Source organism: Xenopus laevis, chromosome 3S (genome assembly GCF_017654675.1).
Source record: "Xenopus laevis strain J_2021 chromosome 3S, Xenopus_laevis_v10.1, whole genome shotgun sequence".
In the NCBI taxonomy this organism is placed as follows: Eukaryota; Metazoa; Chordata; class Amphibia; order Anura; family Pipidae; genus Xenopus; species Xenopus laevis.
In genome coordinates, this window is record NC_054376.1 from 88,609,924 (window position 1) to 88,632,665 (window position 22,742).

The window sequence follows — 22,742 nt, forward strand, 5'->3', positions numbered from 1 at the left end:
TGGTCTGCCCTCACACATCTCACTAAATCTGGCCCTTGTTGCAAAAAGTTTGGCCCCCCTTGGTGTAAACCATTTTATAACCTTTCCAGTTTACCTTTTATCCATAGACTTCCAATCTACATACAATCTTTCTGCAAAAATACTGAGCTGACAACAGCTAGAGCCAATAGCCTTAGCCATACATCAAAGGCAAAGTGATTTTGTAATTACGCTAAATAATCTTGCTTACAGTTAAATACATTCTAAGTGGCATTTATCCATTATAAACTCCTTATACTGCTAATTTTCTAGATTGTATGCTTTCTAAGAATTCATTACAAAGAATCTTACCCATTCCAGTGGCTTCTAGTTCTGCATTATATGTTGCATCAACTCAAAGCTGACATTTTCCCCCCAACTTTTGTTCTCCGAGTCCTCATTTCTTCTTCTTTCTTCAGAGTATGACAAGAATATAACCAGAGCCTTGTATATTAGCAAACATATATAAAAATTGAGCCATCTTTACAATCATTGCTAATAGAACAAACTGTATGGATTACTTAATTAAATCTACGTGTCAATCAAGCAGTTGTAAATGGTTACATGGAAGAGAGGGCTTTTCATTAAACATCTTTTTTATCTGGACAGATTTAATTATCCCCCCCCCACAAATGGACTATGGGGTATATTTATCAAAGAGTGAAGTTCGAGATCGCCACAGTCCTCTAGAGTGAAATTCTGGCACTCTTCATTCATTTCTATGGGATTTTTAAAAGAGTATTTATCAATGGGTGAAAGTAAAAGTTCATCCTTTGATAAATACGCCTTTCAAAATCCCATAGAAATGGAGAGTGGCGGAATTTCACTCTAGAGGACTGTGGCGATCTCTAACTTTACTCTTTGATAAAAGGACTTTTATTTTACAGCTTTTTATGTCTGGGTGACAGGTCCACTTTAAGCAATTTATTATTATTTTGGATTTCTCCCTTAACTTATTTTTTTACTATGTGCAAGCAATAGTGTGTTGGTATAAGACATACCTTAGATTCAAAACGGATAGCCTCTGAATATTTTATTCTTTTGCACACTGACTAGACTAAGATGTTGAACATCTTCACTTTTTGAGTGACCACTGCCACTATCCCCCATGAGTGTGGCCACGGACTATAACTTAGCAGTTGCTGGAGAGCTGTATGTTGAAACCCCTGACCTATATACGAGGATTCCAGCACATCCAAATGAGCATGCCAGTTTCACTAAATGAATCTGATATTATTGAAAAATGATTTCACAATCTCAAATCAAAGTCAACACCGCAGTGAGGAGAGCTTTTCTACTTTATTACAAAGAGAAGAAGCCTTTATGTGGTCAGAAAATACAAGATTGATCTTTTTTTGTCTTCCTATGAAACGCTGCTGTTCAAACAGCCAGAGTGAATTGTCTCAGTTCACTTCCTTAAGTCCCATCACGTTCACTTGGGTATGGATGTCCTTGGCTGCTGAAAATCTGGCCCTTTAGTGCACAGGAGACAAAGGAGTCCCCTGACCAGCAGTTCCAGAATGTCCCACTTTCATATATTGCATCCATGCACACCTCCTAAAAATGAGGTACAGCAGGGCAAACATTTCCAAAATAGGTGTCATATATATAATATATACACATTCGTACATACATACCTTTATTCATGTGATGTCCAAAAATTTAAAAAAAAATGTACACATTTATTACAAAATCGTAACAAAGACTGGACAGTGTTTTGCTCATTCTGGAAAGATGAAGCTCAGTAATACACAACTCTGGAAATTGTCCAAAGGTTGCAGCAATATCTTTCTCCTAAACAAATTTGTTGTGTCAGCACTTTCCCTACCAGAGGGGCCTGTACAGCCTTGCACTGCAATGCAACACAGAACCCTCTGGATGGGAAGGGGCCTCACGTGGCTAAAATTGCCTTTCAAAAGAGAATGGGGAGTAAAATGAAGGAAGCTGACCTTGCCCATCTTTCCAAATGAAATACGAGAAGGATCTTCACATAAAAATGCACAAACATGTGTTTCTTTTATTACCAATAGTGCTACAATGAACAATGCAAACTTTGCTGTCTAAACGTGTCTTTTTTTTCTCTCTTCCTTTGTACAATTTGGATATTGAGTGGTAAACTTTGTCAGTGTACTGTATTTGTGTGTGTATGTCCAGACCAAGGTCTGTCTGCTGGCATTAAAGGAAAACAAACAAGAGAAAAAAAAATCCAGACCCTGCTCAAACTAAAGAAACAAATTACAATTAAAGTTGTTGGGCAGCACATAATTAGTAAGGCAGGACCTCAAGTGATGATCCCTTTACATGAGACAATTGCCAGATCCTCAAGGAATTAAAACCAGGATGCCTGAGCCACATCAGTTCTGCAGTTATGTTGAGTATTGTGCTGAGACAGCCATACCCCATGAACTGGGAAGTCTTTAGAAGGCTTGCTGAGCAGGATTGTAATTGAAGGTGGATGGCAGTTGGGGCCTTTCTTCTAGCTTGTCATATTCCAAATGGAACTCCTGTGATAAACCAAAATCAAATATTGACAGTTAAAAAAATCACGTTTACACAGAAGCTGAAAGCCACTTAATTCTACTTTATAAATACATAGAGTATATGAACTGTAATTAAATGTGACCGGTTCCAGTTACCAACAAAAAGTTCATTAATGCTCTCATTAATCTTATTGTACTAGATCTGCAAAAACCAACCAGTAATGTGCTGGTGATGTTATGGCTAACTAGATTACCGTATATACTCGTGTATAAGCCGACCCGTGTATAAGCCGAGGTACCTAATTTACCTAAGAAAACTGGAAAAATGTATTGACTCGTGTATAAGCCTAGGGGCTCCATGTCAGATTTCAAAATGTGAATGTGTAAATGTGTAATCATGTTTTATGGCATAGAAATCTATCTAAAACGATTTAAAAGAGTCAGAACTATTAGCTGGACAATTGCCACTTGTTTTCCCTGTGACCTCCCACCTGTCATGGCTGCTCAGAAGATCAATGAGGTGCTGCACCTAGGAATGCAGAAAAAAGGTACCGTACGCTCCTTCCGCGGCCCCAACACACCTCCCTCTCCCATAGCGCAGGACTGTCTGTGCCTCTCCCATAGCGCAGGACTGTCTGTGCAGGTCCAGGAGCAGATACGCTCCTTCCGCGGCCCCAACACACCTCCCTCTCCCATAGCGCAGGACTGTCTGTGCCTCTCCCATAGCGCAGGACTGTCTGTGCAGGTCCAGGAGCAGATACGCTCCTTCCGCGGCCCCAACACACCTCCCTCTCCCATAGCGCAGGACTGTCTGTGTGATCGCCGCCCGGAGCAGGTCCAGGAGCTCCGGGCGGCGCGTCCTTCCCTGCCGGCGTTCGCTCTCAAAATGGCGGCGCCCATGGCCACCACGTGGGTAGCGGCGCCGGCAAATAAAAAAAACAACCACAGCATTAATATGCCTACTGAGTGCTCTCCTCATTTCTCTACAATTTGAATCCTTGGGGGTGCCCTAACATTTGGTAACCCCATGGATTGGACCTTTTTCTTCTCTTTTAGTTTGGCTAAGTACCAAGGATTTGTTCAATTTGGAACCAAATCTGAACAGAAGAGAGCTGGGTTTTGATTGAATCCAGTATTTGGTGCATTCTTGTGCTTTTATGAAGGATATACTGAAGAGGAAAATGTTTCCCTATTCTTAACTTGTTATCTACATTGCAAGGACCAAACATGGAGTAGCTTCGATTTCCCTATTCAGCCCAAGAAATAACAAAAATTAGAGATTATAACACACTGATAAATTTCCAACATATTTTGCAGCACTGTATGATGAAGGGGTGCAAACATGAAGATATAAATTGCATACAAAAAAAAAAAAATATCTGATACACGAAGTAAAAAAGGTTCTGCTCAAAAACAATTTATAATCTGCTTCTAAGGGCAGGGGCACGCAAAGATACTGGGGAGATTAGTTGCCAAGCGACAAATGGCTTCTTCTTTGGGCAACTAATCTCCCCTAAATGCCTTCCCGCCGGCTACAATGTAAATCGCAGGTGGGATGGCACTCGGAACGCTTAGTTTTCCGAAGTCGGCCGAAGTTGCCTCACGAGGAAACCTAGAAAGCCAAAGCGATCCGAGGCAATTTGTCGCTGGGTGACTAATCTCCCCCAGTAGCTTTGTGTGCCCCTGCCCTAAAAGGCTTTTGACTTGTGTCAAGACCCAAACAAAGAGAGACCAAAAACAAATTTGGACATCTTAAAAAAAATCCCTGTGATAAGGCAAAATCATTGAGAAATCAATGGATTCATAGAAAACATCATCACAAATCTTTTCTCGGATCACTAATTCCATTCTGACCTTCAATACATTTTCATATGAGATAGCATGACCCCAATACATGCAAGTTGTGGGTCTGTAAAATTAAAAATGATTACGGACGTAATTGCTCTCTCAAGCCAGAAATGTCAAATACAAAACAAGCAGCACTGCTTTATATTCCTAAGAATCTGGACACGAAATGATATTCATGACTATTCCTGCAATACAACCGGGTCACTAATCAGGCTGTGACATTTATCTGATCATTATGAGAAAATTAAATTCCTATTCAGTTGTTTTTTATGTTTAACTGTATCTGCATGATATGTTCTTTACTTAATTGTGGAAATGATTTTAGGAAGTTGCCTGGAGACTTATTACATTTGTGGTATAGTAAATTTGAAGTTTAGGGTTTACCTTTAAATTATTATGCACAACATTAAATCATTTAGCCTTATTAGGTATATTTGATTTATCTACCAAAGGCAACTGACAATTAAATAAAGATATTTGTAATCAATTTTTAAGCAAGCAGCTTTACAGGAAGGGGAATTTATGATAAGATGTTTGTGTAGGGGGAATTTTGTAGTAACATTATATACTGTAAGGGGCTTATTTTTTAACACTGTTACAAACATCACTGATGATGTTGCCCATAGCAATTACTAAGAAATTAGATTTGAACAGTCACCTACAGGTTGGAAAACAAAAGCAACAACTTGACCAGTTGCTCTGGGCAGCATCACCAGTGATGTTTGTTTCCAATGTTATATACAGTTGTGTACAGAATAATAGCAGTATGTTTAAAAAAGTGAATAAAGCTTAAAATCCTTATAATAGCTTTTATTTCCATACACGCAAATGCACTGGGAACACTGCACATTCTATTCCAAATCAAAACATGAAGAAAAATATCAAATTTGTGAAGAAAAGGGAATATTAGGCTGTTCCAAAAAATAGTGTCTGCATTCTTCATTACAAACTCAAACATTCACTGTATCAACGGTTTCAAGAGTTTGCTTTCTTTTGAATCACTGAACTAATATTTAGTTGTATAAACAGTGTTTCTGAGAACTGCTGCACATCTGTGTTGTATGGAGTCGACCAACTTCTGGCGCCTGTTACATTACACAATGCTTCTTCTGCATTCCTTGGTTTTGCCTCAGGAACAGCATTTTTGAAGCATTTGAGATCATTTTAGCTGAGCAGCCTATCATTTTCTGCACTTCTTTATATATTTTCCCCACTCCAATCAACTTATTAATAAAGGTACACTGTTCTTCTGAACCATGTCTGGAACGTCCCAAACCTCATATTTTTCAAGATTGATTATGCTCCAAAGCTGCTACAAATCCAAGTCCAGCTAGAACCTGTTGAAATCATGTAAAAGTCAATGGCAGATGTCCCTTTAACAATTTGAAGATGTTTATTGCCTTTATGATCTTCAAGGGTTTTGGGCTGGTTTACGTTAGATATTATATAAAAGTCAAGTTTTCTAGGCAACAACTTGAAAAAAATTGCACGATTAGAGCGTCAAATCAAAAAGTTGCACAATTCAATTTGACACACGATTTTGTTTCAGATTCAATTTAAGGGGATTCGGATTTGTTCGAAAAAATTTTTTTTATTATAGTGGAAAAAGTTGAGTTTTAGTAATTACCCCACTAAGTGTTTGTGCTTCACATGCAGCAAGAACAACAAAGAAATTAGAATGAAATATATTTGACTAATGCTTCTCTAGAAAATGAAGCTATATATTTAAAAAAAAAGTAATATTCATCTGTTTTTAACATCTACCTAATCATCGTAACATTAGATAATGTCTGCTGGTGTAAATGTCAGCTGAACAAATGGGCAAGAATAAAATTTGTCACCATGGGGCCTGCATTTTGCAAAATTCTAAAGGACAAGGAAAGTTAAACTAAAACTAAAACTAAAACTAAACTAAAAAAGTAGGCTAGAAATGCTGTACATTATGTTTTGGGCTTCTGTACCAGCCCAGAGCAACCACAGCCCTTTAGCAGTAAAGACCTGTGTCTCCAAATATGCCCCAGTAGCTCCCCATCTTCTTTATTACTGATTCACTGCACATGCTCTTTGCTGCTGTCACTTACTGAGCTTAGGGACCCACTCACAATATACAGTACTCATAGAATAGAAAAGGCTGATTAGTAATTAATATGGATAATTACTACACGCCAGCACAGAAACCAGTGCAACTAGCATCAGAATTCAATAATCAGCTTATATTACAGGTCAACCTCATTCTCTGCTTGATAATTTGTGAAGACCCCTAAGCTTAGCTTCTCAACAGCTGCTCAGAGCGCACTGAGCATGTGAGTGTCGCAGAAACATTTCAAGGTGGTGACCCCCTGTGACAAGTTTGAAGTGCTGGATCATTGCTGCTATTTAGAAGCTGAAACTTTAGGCTGGTGCAATAAGTTCAGTATATAAAACATGACATTTTTAGCCCAATTCTTTTGTAGGGTTTAGTTCTCCTTTAACACAAGCACAGATCTATACCTTAGCTACTTTTCTCCAGTTAAGACAGTCAAAGAAGTAATATGTTCCCCTCTCATATGTGTTGGTCTTCATTGTTGGTTCCATTCCAGGTGCCCTGGTAATCCATACTCGCTCATCTTTGTGATATCTCCAGTCTCTGTTGAAACTATGAATTAAAAAAAAACAAAAAACGAACACTAGTGTGAACAGAAATCATTCTCCATGTGAAATTTTAATAAAATAAGACTTTTTTAAATGTAGGCACAGTACATTTGCAGCAAAACTAACGTATTGCTGTCATGAGTACTGTATACTTCCCCATTACTGCAAATAATTGCAATCAAAATTGTTTACAACCATCATAATAATTGTTGGCTAATGCAACATAAGGAGAAAAACATCAACAACAATATCCTGGCAATTGAAGTGGGATCCTACAACAGACAATGGGAATTGCTCACAAAAATATTCACAGATGTGTTTTTTGGCAATTATCTCAGGTTACCAGACCTGATATAATTACCCAAAACACAGCTGTTAATATTTTTGGGCAATAACTGCGCCCATGCAGTAAAAGGGATTAATCTCAGACTTATGCCGCATGACAATATTCATTTGTAATTGTAAATAAAAGTTAAAAGCAGAATACTTACAGCTCCACTGCGGCTAAAAGCTGTAAAACATCTCCTCCGTTCATGTAATAGAGATAGAAAAGTAGGTCTTCTCCATATCGGCCAAGTTTTATTGCAGCCAACTATATAAAGAAAAGTTGAAAATATAGTTAGTCAAGCCATAGCATGCCATCTAAGCTGATATTGATGCTGAGCCTAAATAATAATCTTTTGAATAATATGTAATGAATAAAGAAGCATTGCCCTTAAAGGGATACTGTCATGGGAAAAAAATTTTTTTTCAAAACGAATCAGTTAATAGCGCTGCTCCAGCAGAATTATGCACTGAAACCCATTTCTCAAAAGAGCAAACAGATTTTTTTATATTCAATTTTGAAATCTGACATGGGGCTAGACATATCAATTTCCCAGCTGCCCCAAGTCATGTGACTTGTGCTCTGATAAACTTCAATCACTCTTTACTGCTGTACTGCAAGTTGGAGTGATATCACCCCCCAGCAGCCAAACAAAAGAACAATGGGAAGGTAACCAGATAGCAGCTAATACAAGATAACAGCTCCTTGGTAGATCTAAGAACAACACTCAAAAGTAAAAACCCATGTCCCATTGAGACTCCTTCAGTTACATTGAGAAGGAAAAACAGCAGCCTGCCAGAAAGCATTTCTCTCCTAAAGTGCAGGCACAAGTCACATAACCTGGGGCAGCTGGGAAATTGACAAAATGTCTAGCCCCATGTCAGATTTCAAAATTGAATATAAAAAAATCTGTTTGCTCTTTTGAGAAATGGATTTCAGTGCAGAATTCTGCTGGAGTAGCAATGTTAACTGATGCGTTTTGAAAAAACATGTTTTCCGATGACAGGATCCCATTAAAAGATAGCCTTGTATACTGTATACATACATAATCTCCATACTCTCTGTGTGGATTTAATACAAAATAATGAAGGAAGTACTTTTCAACCTTTTCTGAATACATTACAAAGTATATGATCTTTCAATTTTGCATGTGAATAAATAACATTTTCACCTACATTTGGTAGAAATTAAGTTATTATTAATATGTATTTATATAGCGCCAACATATTGCACAGTGCTGTCGTTTATTGTGTAAGCTTTTTTTTTTTTCTTTTACCAAGGTAAAATGTGCATAGAATATCACACAATACTAACCTTATCCCTAATATGAATATTTGTTAAATACTCCGAGGGTACATGGAAATCTGAACAAAAGAAAATAATTTTTTTTAGAAATATAAAAATCGTGCCATATTATACATGAAAGCGATTAATTTCATTTTGTTAAATCATACCGATGTCTTGAGGTCGACAGGGTGAAGACGCCCACGGTGATGCAAATTTTGGATATAGATTTCTGGGTGCAAAATTAAAACAAATAAACTTGAAGCATGTTAAAAAAAAAAAAAGTTTCCATTATGAATCCATTCAAATGTAAAGACAGGTAAATGTATTTGTATCTTTAAAATGTACAAGGGGGTTGTGGGAGCACTTGAAATATATATATGTGCAAGTGTTTATAAAAACAGGGTTTTTAGTTACAAAGTTATGATCACAAAAATTGGTAATTGGATTACTGGCTTATCAATTTTATGATCAGAACTTTGTAACTAAAAACCCCTGTTTTTATAAACACATGAACTTGCATATATAGAGTGAATAACATACCCCCTCTTGTAAATTATAAGGATATTATAAGTTACTTCGTTTCGGCTGTGACCCAGCCTTTGTCAAATATATATATTTGTGGGAGCATGCTAAGCAAAAATGTGTTTAAATACAATGGAAGTGCAACTGATTTGTCCAATTAATCAATGCACATACCCCTGTCTCACAAGTAATTCAGTATATATATATATATATATATATATATATATATATATATATATATATATATATATATATATATATATATATATACATACATACATATACACACACACACAAAAGTCATGAATATCTTGTAAATGATATCCTTATAAACGATGAGTTCTGATGTCTCCCTGAAACTTGTGTATTATAATAAATAAATACTCTTCGGCCTCGTGTTTTTATACAGGTCATGGAACTCCGAGGTAACTTATAATATCCACATATTTTGCAACTTGGGTGCATCATTTATTATAATACACAAGTTTCAGTGAGTCATGTGACAGAAATTACATCAGAACTCAGTTTATAACTGATGACATCAGAACTCAGCGTTTCTAAGGATATAATTTACAAGATATTCATGGCTTTTGTGTATATATATATACACACTGAATTACTTGTGAGACAGGGGTATGTGCATTGATTAATTGGACAAATCAGTTGCACATCCATTGTATTTAAACACATTTTTACTTAGCATGCTCCCACAACCCCCCTTGTATTTTCTGTAAAATGTATCCTAGAAATATAGTAACCACAAATCTATATGAAAGGTCTTAAGGAATTTTTAATTTAGGACATAAATGAATATTCTATCATCCCAAAAACAAAAAGTACAGTTTCATTTATTTAATAAATCATGTTTTTTTTTAATTCTGTCAACCCCATCCTGGGATGTGAAATCCCCTCCCATTCTGTTTCCATTCCAATCCCATACTTAGAAGAACACAAAACCTACAAGCAGGTTAAATGGCTCCTGATAAAACTAACCCTCTTGGTTATATGTTTGCCTGCAGTAGGATTGTAAACTACAATAACAGATTTTTAGGAATAATCTCTTTACAGTTCTACTATAAACAGTTATGGAACCTGTTATCCAGAATGCTTGGGACCTGGGGTTTTCCAGATAATGGATCTGTAATTTGGATACTCATAATTTAGGCCTACTAGAAAATCAAGTAAACACTAAATACATAAAATAGGCTGGAATTGCTTCCAATAAGGAGTAATTATATCTTATTACCTTGTACTTGATCCAGAGGAAAAGGAAATGTATATTATTGGAATAAAATGGAGTCTATGGGAGGTGGCCTTTCTGTAATTCAGAGCTTTCTGGATAACAGGTTTCCATATAATGGATCCCATGCCTCTGTGTGTATATTACAGAAAAAGTGGCAACCCTATCGGCAGGCAGAATTTGGCCCTACAAGAGATATTTATTGCCCACAGCCTGCTTAATGCCTGCACTGACTTCTTTTAACGACATCATCATTTTATCAACATTTTCTTTTATATGGGTCAATCATCCCTCTTCAAAAGAAAAAACAGAAAGTACAGCTCTAAAAAGTTTTTTGTCACAGTGGAATTTATGCAAACTAAAATACAATGTATAATGCTGATAATTCTAATGTCATAAAAATGTATTGAACAAATGAAAGTCCATAATAACAAGATCTGGAAGTGCTGAATTTCTATGCCCAGCAGCACTACAACTACATATGGTACTTATCTCAGTTTTCCATGTTCATTTTGCTAGGGTAATACCACTAATACCCAGTGAGCGCTGTGCTGTTCTCCACGCAAGCAGAAAACATGCCTGACCTTGTCCTATCTATATAAACACTTTTTTTATTTTTTCTTGACTTTACTCAACATGAAAACTTTTTTTTTTTTTAACAGCTACAGAAGCCTGTACTCGTTGGTGTTACTTACTCAGGAGAATTCAGATTGAGGCCTAGTGTTGTCAAGTCATTTCCTAATGCAAGGTGTACCATTCCTGGATCCGTTTCTGCTGCCCTGATGAAGGTTAACAAGCCAATCATGCCAAACTGATCTGTTACCATGCCTTGAGGAATGTTGGTAACTCGCCCTGGACAAAAACATGAACGTCAAATGTGGACTCCAAAGTGATTACACAAGCTGCAAAGTATACTTACCGTCTGGCAAGACCTGAATGCCTTTTTTCTGCTGGTTGTTGTTTTGCGTTGTGGAACTTTTGTCTCCAGGGAATTTGGGCCCATCTGTACTTGAGGCAGTCTTTCCTGGTGTATTTAAATTCTATAAAACACAAACATATTAGGTTGATAATAAAATGTATATAATTACTTAGTTTGGGTTTTGGGCTATGGCACACGGGGCAGCCAATTTCTACTGATATATAGTGTATCTTGTTGAAAGGTCAGTCTGTCTATGTGGCTCCCGTGGATCTATAGTTCTATAGTGTGATACTTTTGCAAAAGCAGAAGGGAACCAGCACCTTTATGCTTCCAAAACAAACAAGGTACCGTATATACTCGAGTATAAGCCGAGTTTTTCAGCCCCCAAAATATGCTGAAAAACTCTACCTCGGCTTATACTCGGGTCAAGCGCAAAAACGCTCGCCGGTGGCTAAGAATAGTCGGCGGCGTCTAAGAATAGTCGCCGTCGCCTAAGAATAGTGCCGGCGTCCAAAAACAGTCGCGGCGTCCAAAAATAGTCTCCAAGAATATTCGCCGGCGTCCAAGAATGGTCGCCGGCATCCAAAAACGAGACGCCGGCACCTCCAATGGGAGCAGAAACCCTTAATTTTTTGATTGAAACTTACCAGAAGCTGCTGCATTTCTCACCCTAGGCTTATACTCGAGTCAATAAGCTTTCCCAGTTTTTGGAGGTAAAATTAGGTACCTCGGCTTATACTCGGGATGGCTTATACTCGAGTATATACGGTAAGAAAAGCTCTTCAAAAACAGATCATATACTTAAAGGGATTCGGTCATTGAAAAACGTGTTTTTTTACAAAATGTATAAGTTAAAAGGTCTGCCCCAGCAAAATCTTGCATTGAAATCTATTTTCAAAAGGGCAACCATTTTAACATTTAACTTTGAAATCTATTATGGAGCTAGACATGCTGTCAGTTTCCCAGGTGCCCCCCAGTCATGTGACTTGTGCTCTGATAAACTTCAGTCATATAATATCATCCCCCAACAACCCCCGAACCCCCAGCAGCCGTTCAACAGAAAAATGGGAAGGTAACCAGATACTGCCCAGAATTAGACAAGGTATTACCTACAAAAACCCCTAGATCCTTCTCTTTTACAGAAACTCCCAACACACTGCTTTTTAGTGTATAACTTGCATTTATATTATTTTTGCCAAAGTGCATAACCTTGCATTTATCTACATTGAACCTCTTTTTCCAGTTTGCTGCCCAGTTTTCCATATACACATATGTAATTTAGTAATAAAACTATACAGTTATGGGATCCTTTATCCAGAAAGCTCCGGATTACGACCATCGCCCATAGACACTATCTTATCCAAATTTTTCTCTGTAGTAATAAAACAGTACCTTGTACTTGATACAAACTAAGATATAATGAATCCTTATTGGAAGCAGCCTATTGGGTTTAAGTTTATCTAAGTTATGAAGAATTACAGAAAGATCCGTTATCCAGATGGTGGTGAGGATCCAAGTTGGTTTAGTTCCACTTTTTCCTTTCTGTTCCTTTATTCTTTGTACTTCCTCGCCCAGTATTAGGGCTATGGCAAATGGAAGGATATTTAGCATTTTGTCTTCCACAGAAATTAGTAGCTGCGAGGAGGCAAGGACAAAATGCTCCAAAATAACACTCACAGCTATATTCAACCATACCACCACCCACTAACGCTGGTGTAATTGCTTGAAAGGAGACAGCAAACTTATAGCCTATTTATCATACTGTGTAAAACAACCAATGCCAAAAATGCGTGTAAAATAAATCAAAATGTGCATTTTACTTTATGCTGCTCAAATGCCAGATCTAACTTCAGACCACACATAAACAATTAAAAAAAAAAATCAAGCAGCAAGTAAGGTCCAACATAAAAAAGGCAATGGATGAACACCATATAGTATGTCCAATGTTTACACAGAGGAAGAATGCAATCACAGAAAATTAACACACAATTTTGTTTATTACACAGTGATGTCTGGCGATATGTAGTGTTTTTTGTTTTTGTTGCGGTTTTTTATACACAGCATTATAAATAGGCCCCTTAAAAGGTTGTTTTACCCCTAGCCCCTTAAAATGTGCTCCGTACATAGGGCTTGTGCCGAATATACTTTTGGTTATTATTTTATTTAGGAAATATGGTTCCTAATATTGTTATATCTTGTACTAAACAGGTCCAAATCTGAACCTCAAACTAAAGACACATTCCACTTCATTATAGAAGTTCCACAATGGACTGATATGTTATGACCTTGCTTCACAGGATAGGAAGTACAATGTTAGGTTCAAGTATAAGATACTGTTTTATCAATTCAGGGAAAAAGGGAAATGAAAAAAACTGGCTTTATCATAATTCAGAGTTTCCAATGCAGAGAAAGGTTAATTACAAACAAGAAACCTATTGAGGGTCTAATTAACATTGGAAAGTAGTGGTAATCATTTACTTGTTTTCATGTCTATGAATTTTTCTAAACATTTCTTGGTTACAAAAGAAAACTTGGTCTGTGAAATAGTGTGCTTATATTTGCATGCAGCTAATAAATGCACTTACAGATTTGCTATCATCATTGCCCGATGTTGGATCTTTATAGCTGGAACCTGGTAATGCAGGAAAATCCTCGTTGTGTATCGAGAAGTCTTGGGACTGCTCACTTGCTGGTTTTGTAACCATTCCAACTGCCAAAGATAAATAACAGTAGGTTTCATTTTTATTGACCATGCCATCACCATGTACAGAAGGTATATGCAGCCGGTTTGGTCTGCTATGCTTTTTAGCACCCAAAAATCTATTGCCCCCTGCTGCTTCCTATAGTGATAATTGGGAACGCTTATTGCCAAAAGATTAGCCACAAGGGTGCAAGCTAGAACCCTATATTTATGCTGAAGAATGCGTTACCATACCTGAGTAAACAGCTCTAGGAACTCTCCGTTTGTTTAGGATAGCAGCTGCCATATTAGCTTGGTGTGACATCACTTCCTGCCTGAGTCTCTCTCTGCTCACTCATAGCTCTGGGCTCAAATTACAGCAGGGAGGGGAGGAGGGAGGAGGAGAAGAGCAAACTGAGCATGCTCATGCCCTGCCCTGGAGGTTTAAGCTGAATAAAGGAAGTATGATACAGAAGCCCATGTGTACACAATAAAATAAAAGAAATGCTTTGTTTTTTTAGACAGAGGACTCAGATAAGTGTTACTTTGGGCATTTTCTGGTGTATTCATATAGACCTTTCTGATAAAGCTTACTTAGTTTTAAACTTTCCTTCTCCTTTAAAAGGGACAGTCATTAAATATCACCGTAAGCCTATTTTAATTCCAAAATGGACAGCCTTTATCAGTACCAACCCACAAACCATTTAGTTAACATGTCCCTTAGTACACATGAGTAAAAGAAACAATAGAAACCCATCTTGTATGTCCACACTGATAAAACCTATCATTTAATTTGCATATATAAACATATAAAAAAAACAGATGGTTAAAAAACCCAGCCATATTTATTTGGCTAGTAATCAACAAATAATAATAATAATAATAATTATACTCATTTAAATATGAACTGTAAAAAAAAAAACTGTACTCTAACTTCCTTTACATACAAAAGATTCTTTTGTAAAAGTAGGCTGCCATGATAGGATGTAGAGTCTACATTTCATAGCAGGTAACAAATAGGTTGTTTGAAATACACTGGAACTGATTTACAAAGAAGGATTCCTTCCATTTTTTGGATTCAAACTGCCTGTGTCAGAATGTATTACAATGTTTTAGGCCATCAAGCACATTTCTTTCCTATGGAATATTTGTGCACAGTTCTGCTTCTGAGCTATGCCAATACAGATATGGGACCTGTTATCCAGAATGCTCAGGACCTGGGGTTTTCCAGATAACAGATCTTTCCGTAATCTGGGTCTTCAAAATCTGTTAGAAAATCATGTAAGCATTAAACCCAATAAGATGGTTTTGCTTCCAATAAGGATTAATTATATCTTAGTTTGGATCAAGTAAAAGGTACTGCTTTATTATTATTATTATTATGGAGAAAAGGAAAATACATTTTAAACAATTTTGATTATTTGATTATAATGGAGTATATAGGCAACAGCCTTTCAGTAATTCTGAGCTTTCTGGATAACGGGTTTCTGGACAACGGATCCCATACCTGTATTCAAATCCTTGCTAACCAATGTGGACTGCATACAATGGGAAAAGATTCAGACAATTAATTTCCACATTGGTATGAATTATTCAGGTATGGAAAATAAGCTGTTGTGAGACATAATGTATAGCTGTAGACAGCATTTTAACTAGTGATGAGTGGGATGCAGTGAATCCAGGATTCAATTCGGCCAGGATTCGGTCTTTTTCAGCAGGATTCGGATTTGGCGGAATCCTTCTGCCTGAAGGAATCCTAATTTGCATATGCAAATTAGGAACGGGGAGGGAAATTGCGTGACTTTCTGTCACAAAACAAGGAAGTAAAAAAAGTTTTCCCCTTCCCCCTTCGGTATTGGCCCGAATCTTTCGCAAATGATTCAGAGATTCAGCCGAATCCAAAATAGTGGATTCGGCGCATCCCTAGTGATGAGTGAAATTTTTCACCAAGTTTCGCAGTGAACGTGACGCCCATAGACTCTAATGGGTGAACAAAATTTAATGCACAGCAAAAAAAATTTGCACAATTTGTTGCGCGTCACAAAAAATGTTGTCGTCCGTAAGACTTCAATGCATTTTGACGAATTTTCAGAGAGGCAAAACGTGTCAGATTTGACCATCACTAATTTTAACTTTTTGATTTTATTGTTTGTTTCAAACACATTTCATGTTTCAATGTCTCACCATAAGGAGCCCTTCCGGCTAATGGATTTATTAAAGGAGTAGGGTTGCCGCTACCTTCCCTTCGATTTCTATCTGCTAATGCTGGAAAATCTGAGAGGTCCAGTCCGGTCACATTTTCACTTCCATCTATAACAAAAGAAAACAGAGTAAATTGTATCTATATTTCATTTAAAAAAAATTAAACGAGCTACAAATAAAGAATGAGACATTGCTACTATTCCACAAAGTGAACAGAGATCGAATAAGACAATGGTTTTTTAGATCAATGAATCCCTCTCCTCTAACTATTGGATTCTAGAAACTGCCTTGACAAACAGAAGTGTTTACAGATTAAGAAAAAAAGGGTTGGTTCACTTTTAAGTATGTTATTGAATGGTTTATTCTAAAGGAACTTTTTCAGCTGGCCTTCATATTTTATTTTTTTTTAGATTTTGAATTATTTGCCTTTTTATTTTGACTTTTTCCAGCTTTCAAATGGGGGTCAAACAAATGTTCTGTAAGTTAGAAATGTATTGTTATTGCTACTTTTTATTACTCAAATTTCTATTCAGACCCTCACCTATTAATATTTCAGTCTGTATTTTAAATCACTGCATGATTGCTAGGGTCATTTAGACCCTAGCAACTAAAAGTGCAGACTGGAGAGCTGTTAAATAAAAAGCCAAATAACTCAGAAACCACAGATCAATATTATTTTTGCCTGCCTGAGTCATTGACCCCCTTTTGACACCTGAAAAGTGTACAGAAGAGGTAGGCAAATAATTAACTTTAAGGTTATTTCTCTGTACAAGATACAATCAAACATTTGTTGGGCAGTCTCAAAGTTTATGGTATATTGCTTTTGTTCTTCCTATGTTTATATACATATGAGATATCTATCTATCTATCTATCTATATATATATACATACACACATATATGTGTGTACACATATGACCTAGTCCTACCCCACTTTGTGTAGTATTACCCCTTGGTGTTCACTCCCCTATGTTTTCCCAGCATTAAAATGTTGTGGTGTTCGCGTCAAATAACTGTAAAACTAGGTTTTATAAAGTGACTAACTTTTTCTCAAGTACAAAAAAAACCCATCTCTTCCTGGACTACATTACTTGACAAAACACTACAAACTTATTCCAGGCAATGAGAAAAACACTTTGGGTGTAATGTGATAAATGGTCTTAAAGGATAACTAAAGCCTAAAAATGAATATGGTTAAAAATGCCATATTTTATATAATGAACTTATTGCACCAGCCTAAAGTTTTGGTTTCTCAATAGCAGCAATGATCCAGGACTTCAAACTTGTCACAGGGGGTCACCATCTTGGAAAGGGTCTGCGACACTCACATGCTCAGTGGGCTCTGGGCATCTGTTGATAAACTAAGCTTAGGGGGCGTCGCAATTTTTCAAGCAGAAAATGAGCTTGGCCTGTCAGATTAGCTGAAGCTACAAGGCTGATTATTAAATTCTGATGCTAATTGCACTGGTTTATGTGCTGCCATGAAGTAATTATCTGTATTAATTACTAATCAACCCTATATTACAACATTTGTATTCTATGTGTACTGTTTATTTTGAGTCAGTCTCTATGCTCAGTAAGTGACAGCAGCACAGAACATGTGCAGTGAATTAGCAGAAAAGAAGATGGGGAGCTACTGGGACAGTTTTGGAGACACGGATTTTTACTGCTAAAGTGCTGTGGTTGCCTTGGGCTGGTACAGAAGCGCAAAACATAATGTACAACATTTCTAGCTACTTCTTTAGTTAAGCTTTAGTTCTCCTTTAAGTTTGGTACTTGGCAAGTAACCCATAGCAGCCTATCAACAGGTAGCATTTACTGGACTGCTGCTTAACAACAAACATCTGAATATAACGGCAGCCTCACCTGTTCCATTAAATATGTTATTCGATAAAGAATTGTTCAAACCAAAAGCCTGATTCCTACTCATTCCAAACCCAGACATACTGTGGAAGCAAAGAGACACAAAGCAGTCAGTTTAAGGATTTTTTTGTTATGTAAAAAAAAAAAAAAAGATTAGATTTATGTCCTTTAGGATTTTAATAAAGACAAGTTATTTTACTGCCAACAGTGATATAAAATAGAAAACTTTTTAAAGCATCACATACAATGTTACCTTAGAATTAAAATCCATACAAAAAATAAATGTAACTTTAAGTTGAGAATTGTTTTATTAATTTTATATTTATTAATATAACATTACCGTTATAGGGGGCATTCCATAGTGTGGAGCACCATGCTTTCAGGCTACTAGAACTATATTTTAACCATCTAAAAAACCTATACATAGGTATATTTATAAAAATAACTGAACAACAATGTAGGCTTTGTTAAAAATATTTAAACAGGACTCCACAGAAAATGGCATTGCTATATTTCAGAGTTTTTGAATAACGGGTTACAGATTATTAACCCCATGCCTGTATATTACAACTCTGTGTATTTATGGGTCATGTTCATTTACATGAACTGCACATATGGCTGCTAACAATAGTTTATCCCACTGAAATTGTGGCCTAACAATACCTCTGATGGAGGACACAGTAGTAAAAGCCCCCTATCAAGCTTCTTGGACATTTTGTGCATATGTGTGCCCTAACATGGCTGCTGCCATGGGAACTTCCTCCTGGTGAGAGGGCCCATCTCTGAGCCAGCAGCTCCAGTGGGGGGGGGGAGAATTTTGTTATAGACCATTTTGCCATGCTGTTTGTTACATAGATTGATATGTCTACTTTCTCATAACAATGTGATTTTCTTTCTCACGTAAGAATAATGGCACATGGAGAATATGACCATTTTGTCTGCTACATTTTAGGTAGCCAAAATATGCAGGTCCAAAATGCCCCAAATCACCTTCCAGTGGTGCCTATGAGAATTCTTTGAAAGCAATTCTGACAATGCAGCATTTTAAAGGGATTCTGTCATGATTTTTATGATGTATTTTTTATTTCTAAATTACACTGTTTACACTGCAAATAATTCACCCTACATTAACAAATTTAATTCCACAATCAGCAAGTGTATTTTTGTTTAAGTTGTAATATTGGTGTGTAGGCAGCCATCTCAGGTCATTTTGCCTGGTCATGTGCTTTCAGACAGAGCCAGCACTTTAGGATGGAACCGCTTTAAGGCAGGCTGCTGTTTCTTCTTCTCAATGTAACTGAATGTGACACAGTGGGACATGGATTTTACTATTGAGTGCTGTTATTAGATCTACAAGGCATTTGTTATCTTGAGTTAGGGAGCTGCTATCTCGTTACCTTCCCATAGTTCTGTTGGGGGAGGGAAGGGAGGGGGGATGATATCACTCCAATTTACAGTACAGCAGTAAAGAGTGACTGAAGTTTATCAGAGAACAAGTCACATGACTGGGGGCAGCTGGGAAACTGACAATATGTCTAGCCCCATGTCAGATTTCACAATTAAATATAAAAAAATCTGTTTGCTCTTTTGAGAAACGATTTCAGTGCAAAATTCTGCTGGAGTAGTACTATTAACTGATGCGTTTTGAAAAAAACATTTTTTCCCATGACCGTATCCCTTCAAGTATACATGCTTAAAAACGGTCCACTATGTCAAGAACTATAAAAACATAGAGCATTTATACATACATTTGCATGGTATATAGTTTGATTGATTTAGGCCACCATAACTCACCTGTTCACAGTAAAAGGCTGCCGGGATGGTGGCTGCTTTGGCATACATATTATGCTGGGTGAGCTTCTGTTAGGACTGCCTAACCCTGAACTGCTCATGTTATTTGTCCTGCTAGGAATTCCAATGCCAACCTGGGAGTGGTTCATCATATTCCTGGGATTCATCGGCAAAATACCCCTAGCGAAAACACAAGGCACAGAATGTAGTTACTCGAATATACTGTTAACCAATTACAAATATGCACATATAAAACACTCAGTTGCAAATTGCAATGGATAAAACAAGTGAGTTCAGATTTTTTTTTTATAACCAGGTTATTTTTATGAGGAAATGCTTCTCTTCAAATCTTACTATATAGAAGAGATCATGTTAGCACTGATCACAAAAATACCCAATTTTTACAGAGCTGTAATAGTTTTGTGTTCTTATGGGTCCTTTTATAAGTTTAAATTTCATGTATTTTAGGATTAAAAAAAAAATACTACCTCAAGTACAGTTCTTGTCACTATCACGGCTAAATTAAACAAGTACCACCCCAGGCAGCAGGGAACTGAGCCTTTCATATGCAGTAATTGAATCTACTCTGGGCCATGTGAGAAAAGCACTATAACTGCCAGAAGGAATACATTTATATAATATAAAGAAAAAAATCAGATGTCTGCCAGAATACACAACCACCCCTCATTGCAAAAAAGTAAATAAAAATGATTTACTTTGATGACAGGAGCCAAATAAAAGAAATAAAAAGAAAGAAACCCTAACACATACAAGGGTGATGATATTGAGAACATTAAGATAAAACATGGACATACAGTGGTGTTTGAAAGTTTGGGAACCCTTTAAAATATCTATATATTATTTTGGAGATGCAGTATAGAGAATAGAGACTATTATAATTACAATTAACTGTTTTTAAGGATTTGTTCAACTTTAAATTAAGTTTTAGTATGGATGTAGGGATGCACCAAATCCACTATTTTAGGATTGGAATTATAGGCTCAGTAGTTGTTAAACTGCTGTTCTATATATTAGTTCTGCCAGTGGTCTCATAATTTAGTCTACAGTATAACTTTTTTCAAGTGTTTTGTATATTATCATATTTTAAATGCTCTGCTAGTTCCATTAATGTAGTTCCATGAACTGTAAATGTAATTAAGCACATTTAATATGTGTGTTTTATCTGAACCCAGATGGGCATATAATTGTAATGCCCAGATTTCCTTCTTTGTTACTTTCTCCACTTCATTTAATTTTTAAAATAAATAAAAAATATTAGCTACCAAACACCAGCAGCTAGAGAGGTTATTTTCCAGGGGAGGCGAATAAAGACAAGGAAAAGTTTCAACGGAAACCTTGCAAAGCAAAGGGTATTAAATAACATTACTGTTTTAATCAGTGCTTGAAAAATGATTTTTTATAACTATTTTTTATTGCCATCTTTACTGTTACAGCATGTTGGTAGTTTTGCACTCAAAGGAGTGCTTGAAAAATATTTGCAGTACATTCCACATTAGCTATTTTATGTATGGGATACCTATGGTTAATATTACTATTTCAGTATTAAATTCTTATAATTCAGGAACTTGAAGATTTGTTATTTAGTATCCTACCTATATATTTTTGAGGAGTCTACCCATGAAATGTCTGGATTCCTTGAGTTGGACTGTTCCATAATGGGAAATCAGATGAGGTAAAGAGTTTGTTTTACTTATATTAATCATCTATCTATAACTTATCAGTTCCCTTTTCACACTTGGGGGCCGATTCACTAAATTCGAGTGAAGGATTCGAATTAAAAAAACTTCGAATTTCGAAGTATTTTTTGGGTACTTCGACCATCGAATTGGTTAAATTCGATCGAATTCGATCGAATTCGAACGATTCGAACGATTCGAAGTAAAAATCGTTCGACTATTCGACCATTCGATAATCGAAGTACTGTCTCTTTAAAAAATACTTCGACCACCTACTTCGGTAGATAAAACCTACCGAAGTCAATGTTAGCCTATGGGGAAGGTCCCCATAGGCTTGCCTGTGATTTTTTGATCGAAGGATTTTCCTTCGATTGTTGGATTCAAATCCTTCGAATCGTTAGATTCGAAGGATTTAATCGTTCGATCGAACGAAAAATCCTTCGATCGATCGATCGCAGGATTTGCGCAAAATCGTTCGACTTCGATATTCGAAGTCGAACGATTTTAGTTCCCAGTCGAATATCGAGGGTTAATTAACCCTCGATATTCGACTCTTGATGAATCGGCCCCTTGCTGTCTGTATATCAGTTTACAGATAACAAAGAGGTGACCTTATTGGGTAATTTACGGACAACTACATTTTCAAATGCACGTGTGGACCGAAGGACCAAAGAGATAAATTAAGTAAATTCGGATAGTTTCCATTTAACAGTTAAACAATAAGGAGACTGCATTTTCAATGCAAGCCCTACTGCCTCATGCTGAACATAGGTGTACAAGAGGTGGATATAGGTCTCCAAATTTAATATCAGATCATATGTATCATCAACAACAATTTGACATTTATATGACAATTTGCAAATGTACAGTAGTAAATGAGCCTTTTAAGCAATGAAATGTGATGTCAGCAAAGAAGACATTTGGGGACCGATCTGCTTAACTGATTTTCAAATTACAGTATTTGTAATGTTTTTTAAATACAGCCTGAGGCTGATGTACATTTTGTAACAAAAACAACTGAGAGCAATTGTCTATGCCCTGTGACTCATGTGCTATAACATAGGCCAATTCTAATCTGATGTTTGAAAAACTCCTTGCACAATCCCATTGACCTGCTTTCCGTGTCTGATCTGTGGACAGCACAGATCATTGGGTGGCAGTGCTATTAACAGAAAGGTAGAGGAACATTTATCAAGGGTATAATTTCAAATTCCATCGAAATTTATTAATAAAATCGAAT

At 36.6% G+C, this 22,742-nt stretch overlaps 1 protein-coding gene across 1 annotated transcript in view; it reads right to left on the reverse strand.

Annotated features, from left to right (window-relative positions):
• Positions 1–1,298: 1,298 nt before the first annotated feature.
• Positions 1,299–22,742, reverse strand: part of cnot2.S (CCR4-NOT transcription complex subunit 2 S homeolog) — a 40,722-nt gene continuing 19,278 nt past the window's right edge. Inside the window, exons 5-15 of the mRNA XM_018255959.2 lie at positions 19,809–19,985; positions 18,018–18,097; positions 16,135–16,260; positions 13,856–13,980; positions 11,271–11,391; positions 11,047–11,203; positions 8,757–8,818; positions 8,617–8,666; positions 7,469–7,569; positions 6,837–6,981; positions 1,299–2,522 (exon numbers count right to left, since the gene is read on the reverse strand). Of these exons, the coding sequence (XP_018111448.1) occupies positions 2,436–2,522; positions 6,837–6,981; positions 7,469–7,569; positions 8,617–8,666; positions 8,757–8,818; positions 11,047–11,203; positions 11,271–11,391; positions 13,856–13,980; positions 16,135–16,260; positions 18,018–18,097; positions 19,809–19,985 (1,231 nt within the window). The 3' untranslated portion in view covers positions 1,299–2,435. The remainder of the gene's footprint in view (positions 2,523–6,836; positions 6,982–7,468; positions 7,570–8,616; positions 8,667–8,756; positions 8,819–11,046; positions 11,204–11,270; positions 11,392–13,855; positions 13,981–16,134; positions 16,261–18,017; positions 18,098–19,808; positions 19,986–22,742) is intronic.